The sequence below is a fragment of the Carcharodon carcharias genome, chromosome 1 (assembly GCF_017639515.1).
Source record: "Carcharodon carcharias isolate sCarCar2 chromosome 1, sCarCar2.pri, whole genome shotgun sequence".
Taxonomy (NCBI): Eukaryota; Metazoa; Chordata; class Chondrichthyes; order Lamniformes; family Lamnidae; genus Carcharodon; species Carcharodon carcharias.
In genome coordinates, this window is record NC_054467.1 from 213,034,924 (window position 1) to 213,043,836 (window position 8,913).

General features: G+C 39.6%; 1 protein-coding gene across 1 annotated transcript; it reads left to right on the forward strand.

Moving 5' to 3' along the window:
• Positions 1–444: 444 nt before the first annotated feature.
• On the forward strand, positions 445–8,428 carry rx3 (retinal homeobox gene 3). Its single transcript, XM_041197304.1, has 3 exons — positions 445–715; positions 1,122–1,363; positions 7,979–8,428. The coding sequence occupies exons 1-3, from the start codon at positions 445–447 to the stop codon at positions 8,426–8,428; spliced, it is 963 nt and encodes a 320-aa protein (XP_041053238.1).
• The last annotated feature ends 485 nt before the right edge of the window (positions 8,429–8,913 follow it).

Consider the following 8,913-nt stretch of genomic DNA (forward strand, 5'->3'; position numbering starts at 1 on the left):
TAACCAGGTGCTTGAAGACCTGAGCCTATTGGAAATCTATGGACAGCTCGGTGGGAGGCTCTCGGCTCCTCAGGAGGCGCTGGGAACCAGTGTTATCACCTCAACTCTCAGGTTGTGATCGCTAGCGGGGGCGGGGGTGAAAGGTATTCACCCTCCAAACGGCGCTGACCTGCACCGCACAACTCTCCCATTTGCAGTGTTTTCTACTAGATCTCCCCTTGACCAGTTCTTGATCCATTACATTCTGAGAGAAACAAACAAAGCGGGGAACTCCCTCCAAAAGGAGTCAGTGACAGAATCGGCCCTTACAGCAAAACCCGGAAGCTGAAAGAATACTAAGCAAGAAATAAGTGATATTTTGAACGATAGAGCGAGCAAAAACAAAATCTCCCCCCACCCCGAGGGGCAGTAAGTCACTAATTATTATTTAGTAAGTGATAATTGATGCGGTTCCTCAGCTCAGCCAACAACGTGATGGACGAAAGTTTGTCACCGTTTGGGAGCTTGGCGAGAAACACGGGGAACGCGTCTTCCAGGGTCCACAGCATAGACGCAATTTTGGGATTTACCAAGGAAGACTCGGTTCTCCATTCCACCTTCACTTCCAATAGAAATTCCAGGAATGTAGAAGAAGCGGGAAAGAGCAATGGCCGGGATTGTTTCAATCGAATGTCAAACTTGAAGCACGAACAGGAGAACTCAGAAAGTTTTGACGGTAAGTGCGTGTTCCTCTTTATTTGTCTGTATGGACCATATCCTTTTAGTCAGAGCAAGAGAGGAAGATCAATGTAAATGCAAATGTAACAATGAAGTTTATATTTGGTTCAGATTTCGTCAATTTATGTAACTAGGTGGCGACAATGAAATGCTAAAGTTTTAGTTAAAGAAATATTATCTATTAATAATGAAATGTTGAAGTTTTATTCTGCAGTGAAGATTTGCCTTGCCTCCATTTAAAAATGGTTGTAATCATTGCAATTATAAACGTTGAAATTTTTAATGACTATTTCTAATGTACTTTTAAAATATTATTATAAAGTAACAAAATGTTGTTACCTTATAATAAATAGATTTAAGAAAAAAACGGACGAAAATAATATGCCTTCTTCTGCTTGGGTCAGATCACTTCTGCACAAACAACAGTGGGGAAGGTCTCCGGTCGGACATAGTGAAGACCAAGCCACATGAGAATAATCTAATAAACGAGGACCAACCCAAGAAGAAACACAGGAGAAACCGAACAACATTCACCACATACCAACTCCACGAGCTTGAGAGAGCTTTTGAGAAATCTCACTATCCAGATGTCTACAGCAGAGAGGAGCTAGCCATGAAAGTCAACCTCCCTGAGGTTAGGGTGCAGGTGAGATATCGATGCTTTCTCTTTCTGTTTGTGACCTAGTATTTGCACAGTCGTGCTCCGCACTGCAGCCATCCGCCCTCGTCTAAGTTTCTCAATTTAAAGAAAGTGCTAGGCTCATTTCCTCAGTGGAATTCGGTATAAAATCACGGTCCGGGGAGATGCGGTGGCTTTAGTGAAAATTGAATGCCCTTCAGAATTCACCTGCCAATTGTTTCCTTTCAGAGAACTCCTGATGCTGGCGTTCAGTGCCCTGAAAGTTAAACTGCGGTAATGTGAAGGGTCACCCAATAATTCAGTTGTAACATTACCCGACCATAGTGTGTAGCTCTAAGTCAGTTAGTTGCTGTGTCTAGGTGTGATAACAACAGCAGCGGTTCGGTTCTTTCGAAGTAATTTAAGATCACAGTCCCTTTCAGCACTTTCTATCCCTGTAATTTGGCGAGGCCAATGTTCACTAGATTGGTCCCTGGGATGAGAGGGTCGCCCTGTGGTGAGAGACTGAGTAAACTGGGCCTATACCCTCTGGAGTTTAGAAGAATGAGAGGTGAAACCTCTTATTGAAACCTACAATATTATGAAGGGGCTTGACGTGGTAGACACTGGGAGGTTGTTCCCCCTGCCTGGGGAATCTGGAACAGCCTCAAAATAAGGGGCTGATCATTTAGGCCTGAGATAAGGAGACATTTCTTCACTCAAAGCGTCATGAACATTTACAGTTTGCTACCCCAGAGGGTTGTGGTTGATCCATTAGTGATTAGGTTTATGGTTGGGACAGAGATTTTTGGGGTGTCAGGGAATGGAGGGGGATGTGGGTAGCCGGCCTGAAAGCGAGATCTCACTGACAGTGAGCGCTCCAGGGGCTATATGGTCTTCTCATGCTGTTATTTCCAATGTTCAAATTGAATTTCAAAGCACATGGTAAGAACTCCTTTAGTGGGATAATTTCAAATGTTATTAAGTCATTCTTCCAGGTTCCCAAAAACGTCGAATAATTCTTTATAAAAACAGCCTCAAGCAAATTCCGAATGCATTCTGCAGATCTGTTAAACTTTATCAAGTCTATATTTACAGTGGTGTAAAAGTCTCAGTTGGAATGGCACAGTTTCTTTGATTGAAACAAGACTGAAGGTGATGTCAAATATGTTTGCAGGAAAAAAAGTACCTTTATGCTTTGTTACATGTTACATGTGGTCCTTACTGAAGTGTGTCCAAAGTAATGCAGGATAGCATTCCGTGATAGTAAGCAGTAATGTTGTACATTAAGCAGATCAGCAAAGTTAACTAGAATATGCACATGCACAGTAGATTAGCCAGTATCTGCAAGCGGAAGATGGATGCCAACTGTACTGTTTTGCATTCACATGCTATGGTTTTAATTCACATTTACAGTAATCGCTATTTTCTCCATGTCCCCAGTTTATTCGCCAAGGAAGTATGCGCAAAATATATCATTTTAAAACAAACTATGGCTTCATTTCAGATGGGATTATCGAGTTTTCAGCCTTAAAGAACCTATTTTTTCTTGACAAAAGACACAACTCTTGCTTGGCATGTTTGGTTAGGTAAATAAAAACGTGCGTCGAGTTTGAGAAGTTTTTTTTAACCACAAGCGGTGCTAGGGAGAAACGTTTCAATGTCGTTCATGGTTATTGATTATCCTAGTAGTTAAAAATCAGTGATTCAGAAGTATAGAAAATATTATGAAGGCAACTTTCATGGCGCAAAATGAAAACTGCTTATCTTGCGCAAGGGGCTACATTTTGTTTATTATATAAGACTTCATTCAATACATGTTTACACCAATCATAACCCAATACACCACATTCTCTCTTAAAATATGATGCAATGCTACAGTCCGCCCAGACTTCACAGAGTCAGTAAATAATTGAATCCTGTTCACGGCTGCTACGCCAGAAGATAGGTCAGCAAGTAATCAATGGGTTAAAGCTCCTACATTGAAGATGCAAACTGTGTAGTGCAGAGCGAAGAGCGTCACATGAAATTAGATGTATTGGTATTGCCATAAACAATGTTGAACAAATTGGGCGAGTTATTGCTGAAGGACTTATTTGCAAATCATTCTTAGCTGTGTAAAATGCGGGTGCTTAATCCCGTAGATCTGAGGTTTAGATTTTTAAAAAAAGATTAGGTAGAGTTATATTGTACTACATCCCTTTCCTCCCTCAAACGAATCTTGAATTAAAAATCAATTGTCAACAATCTTGGAGGGTTTTAAATTTGTTTTCTTCCAAACAGCTCGTCATATAAACACTTTCAACCAAGCAACACAATTTTAACACGGGGAAAGCGTATTTTGACAAAATAACTACCGTTATTTTCTATCATAAAACTATCGTTCTAGACTACATGTTTCCAAAGTAAATTTTGACACAGACATGCAACAACCGAGAAACAGATTCAAGTAAAACTCAAAGTAGAAATAGGATTCACTAATGAAGATAACATGGTGAAGAAATAGAACTCCGGTTGTGAAATCCACGCCCGTGCGTCTCTGAGGCCAAACACACCTCGCTATTCCTTCTTACAGTTTTGTTATAAGTATTTGGAATTAAACGAAACAAAAACTATGTCTGAGACTCTAAACAAATACTTCCACAGCTCCCTTGCTTGCAGGAATTAAAATGCAATAACGGCAGTTTGACTTTGTTGAACTCGGCCGCTAACTAGTTTCTAAAGTTTAAAAGCTTTTGCGAAAGTTGAGCTGTTGACCAATTATAAACCAGTAACGGTGATAATTTTATTAAACATTTCAATCATATTAGACGCTGGTTGTGTAAATGTGTAAGGAGTAGCAACTAAGACGGGTACAATAGCTGTAATTAAACCAACCTTTTAAAGGAGAGGATCTCCAAGCAGCGTTTGCCCTATCCCAGCTATCTGGTTATAGTTTCAGGTCAACTTCCTAAATTCAGTGCTCGTTCAAGTTTCGCAATTCAACTGATCCATGTACCTGAAACCAGCAATGCTTTCTTTCTCTGTACCTGGGTTGACTTGAGGATGAGTGAGGTGCTAAACTGGGGCAGTATGAATTGGGGGCCAGGGGGACGGGACTCCTTTTCTCAAATTGTCAGCATTTTTCATTGGAACGTGTAAAGTGTGTGGCACACACATAAGGCACACAATAATTCGCTGCCAAAATAAGTGTAAATTGATGTGAAAATAACCCAACCATTTGTAACGGGGAAGAGATATCCCGGGAGTTCCCAATCAGCACAATTTGCTGGACAATTTGCTTCGCTCTCCCATTAGCCTCTAGAAACATAACTGCCAAATTCTCTCAGTTCCAAGAAATTGCTACGTCTGCGCTGTGAATGAAACTCACAGCATAAAGTTTTGTGATCTTCTTTATTCATTTTTCTTTTCCTTTCTGCATCTTATCTCTCTCTCTCTTAATCCAATCTTTGTACCCCTCTTTTTTATATTTCTTTCTCTGTACCTGGGTTAACTCTAATTCACTCTCTCTCTCTTTCTCTGGAGTTCGTTTGTTTCTTTTATATATCCTCAAATCTCATCGGTTCAAGAGACAGACTGCTGGTCCCATCATTCACCAAGACCCCAGATGTTCCACCATCAGCTCACACTCAGCAATTTGCTGCGCAGAAGATTTTCAAGTTGGAACAAAATAACAAGCGGAGAACACCGTGAGATACTCCGTTCAAAAAAAAACCCTAGGAAAGTAGCAGTGGTATCTCATGCTTTCCTTTTGGAAAAGAAATAGAAACACTCGTTCAGCATCATGGTTTTTTTACCTGACAGTTCTCATTTCTGCAATTTGCGTTGCATGCTTTCTTTAAAATCTAAGTTACTTGACCGAATAATATCACTTTGATGTGGAGATCATGGACCATTTGCTAACTCTAACCTGTTAAAATCTCCACCTATTCATTTCCATATGGAACTGATTTGCACCTGAGTTTTAACTATACACACAATGACCTACACTTTTAGCAAGATCCCCACTGGCAGGTTGAAAGAATTAAATGAAGGAAGTCACCTTGTGTAATAATAGTTTCTTGTAGAATTGTAGAATGCTATCACAAGATCACAATGAAAGTGGACATGAGGGAGATCATTTGGCCAATAAAAACAGAAAATGCTGGAAAAACTCAACAGGTCTGCCATCACCTGTGGAGAGAGAAACAGATTAACGTTTCGAGTTTTTAGGACACTTCTTCAGAGCTAAAGAGAAGTAGTTTCTACTTCTTGTAGAAGTAGTTTCTACATCTTTTCCGTTCTGAAGAAGGGTCATACCGACTCAAAACGTTAACTCTGTTTCTTTTTTCACATATGCTGTCAGACCTGTTGAGTTTTTCCAGCATTTTCTGTTTTTACTTCAGATTTCCAGCATCCACAGTATTTTGCTTTTATTTTTGCTTAGATCATTTGGCCATCTTGGCTCAACCATCCACAATAAATAAAAACTTGCATTCCTTCTGTTATACCATGGAATTATCTTTTGGCTGCACCTAAGGTCTTGGCTTCCACTAACCTACCCAAATGACCATTCCAATTCTTCATTTTCCTTGCATGAAACAGCTTTCTGTGATATTTGTTAATAATGCTCCTTTCACTAGTTTTACCCATGTCCCTGGTACTGGGACATTCCGGGAAACCTTGAAGTGGCAATAATTTATTCAATAATATTTTATATTATCATATCTGTGTACGTTCTTTTCAAGACTAAAGAAGTTCATGTTGTCCAGTTCCCTTATAACTCGATCATTTACTGAACTCAGTAGCTCTTCTCTGTAAAGCTTCTGTGCCTTAAATGTATCCTTTATTACTTAGTTACGGTCAGTTTGATTATGTTTTAGCCTGATGTCTTCTGATTTACACTAAACTGAGCTATCAAGGTAATTAAGCATTCTATATGTTTATTGTTGTCACGATGATTTGATTGTTAAGCACCAAGTTTACTAACAGCCCCCAGATCTCCTTGTGCTTCACCATTAGCTATTTCTACACAATCCATGGTATACTCATGACACCCATTTTCCTCCCAATATACAGTTTCCAACAAGTGCCTGCACTGAATTTCATCTTCTGCTAATTTGTCCATATGCAGATTTTATCCGGGTTCTTTTGCTTTGCTCAATTTGAGTGCCCCCACTGTGTGTTTTTCTTTTTCGTCAAACAGTTAGGGAAATCATTTGGCAAGATTTCCCCTTTTATTGGTCATGTTGGTTTTATGTTGGGATAAGGACAGAAGACACATGGGAACACTACCACCTGGAAGTTCCCCTCCAAGTCACTCACCATCATGACTTGGAAACATATCGCTGTTCCTCCACTGTCGCTGGGTCAAAATCCTGGAACTCCTTCCCTAACAGCACTGTGGGTGTACCTGCACCACATGGACTGCAGCGGTTCAAGAAGGCAGCTCACCACCACCTCCTCAAGGGCAATTACAGATGGGAAATAAATGTTGGCCTAGCCAACGATATTCACATCGCATGAAAGAATATATTTATTTTAAAAATTACTGAATCATTTTTCTGCGAGTTTGTTCCTGATGCTTGATTTCATTATTTGATCAGAAATTGATATTAGACTGATGGGTTTATGGTTTTCCAGATAGGATTTGTTAAAAATTATACAAATTTCATGGACAAATAAAATCTAATTTAACTGTGTATGCATGTTTAACTGCTCTTTGAGTGTTTTTATACAGCTAACTGTAATTCAAAATTGACCATATAAGTCAAGGGTCATTTCCTGACCTGACTTAGGAAGGGAGCCATGTGAGACCACCTGAAGAAGGCAATCTTACACTCATCCAGTTTACCACAACATGGAGCATAACTCCAGTGGAGTGCAAAATTAGATTATAAAGGAATTCAGGTGATCCCTTGGAACTTCTGGACAATTTCCAAACTTGCCCAGAGTTTATTTAAATCTGTGAAGATTGCCAACACCCCTGTCTGCAGTTTCTAAACATTCCTGTGTTCATATTTCAGCATACCTGCACATACCTCTCTTCTGATTGTGAGAGTTTAAATCGGAGCTAAGCAGTATAATGAAAGATTGCTTTTCAGCTTCACAAAAATTCTCTCTTCAAGAAACAACAAATGTAATTTCTGGCATGAATGCAAAAAAAAAATTCTCTACAAGAAGCAACAAATAGTGTGAATGAAAATTAAGTGACATTTTTTGCACTCTAAATTAACAGCAAGATGATGCAAGAGAAAGCTGAGACAGCCAAAACCAATTAGAGGCCCACTTTGGGAAGGGCTGCATTAGTGAACCCCCACATATGGGCCTGACATCAGGGTCCCAATGCCTGCCAGAAAATCCTGTCCATGGATTGAGTCATAGACAGCTTCCATCTGATTTCCATTTTGCCTTGTAGCATTGAATGCTGAGAGCACCTTTGGATGCATATTTCTCTCCAGTGGAAGCCACAGGAGCTATTTTCATTAAATCTGCGTTCCCCATTGTCTGTTCTGAATTAGCTGATCTTGGCCATCAGCCCTGGGAAACACATCCTCCAACAGTCAACAACTTCTTGGGGAAGTAAAAGGAGCAGAATATGTGGAATCTATTGTATCACAAATTTCATTTATATCTTAAAATAAAAATGCTCTTTTGTTTCAGGTATGGTTTCAAAACAGAAGAGCCAAGTGGAGGCGGCAAGAAAAACTGGAAGCTAGTGCAATGAAGCGTCAAGATTCACCCATGCTTTCCTTCAACAGGTCTTCACAGTCTTCTACCATGGGCACTCTGAACAGTAACTTGGCACTGGACCCTTGGCTCACTTCACCAATATCCAGCTCCTCTGCATTACAAAGCCTTCCAGGTTTCATGTCAACAACACAGGGCCTGCAGAGTAGTTATACTCCGCCACCTTTCCTGAATTCCCCAGCATTGAGCCACAACCTGCAGCCTATGGGTGCCATCACTCCCTCAACCTTCCAGTGTGGGACAGCTTATGTGGACAAATTTCCTCTGGAAGATGCAGAACAGAGAAACTCCAGTATAGCTTCCTTAAGAATGAAAGCCAAAGAACACATCCAATTCATTGGGAAAAGCTGGCAGACGATCTGAGGGAGGTGGGGGAGAACATAAGCAGATAATTCTATTAATAATCCTTATAATTGTTTAAATACTGATTACAGGTTTTAAATTGCGACTAGAAGGGTCACTTTAAATGTCAAAGCATCAGAAACTTTGAGAACTATTCCTAAGAACCTACCTTTAATAATTTCCTTTTTTTATTTTTGTACATTTGTTAACAGTGTATTTGTTGTAGGTGCAATTGTTTTGTGTTGCATAGAGTCTGTAGCTTCTTAAATGAATATTAAATAAGCAACAACTTAGTGTTTTAAACAGTTTAATATCTTTAAGCTTTTAAGGTAATAGCTTGTTTAAAAAAAATGTTTGCATTTGATCAGCGAGATGATTCACAAACAACAAAGCACATCTGCCCTGAATACAAAATTGTTTTCATAACTCTGCCTATGAATGGAAGCTTTATAAATAGAAAAACTTTTAAGTCTATGAAAAAAACATAGATGTGCTATATACCTTCA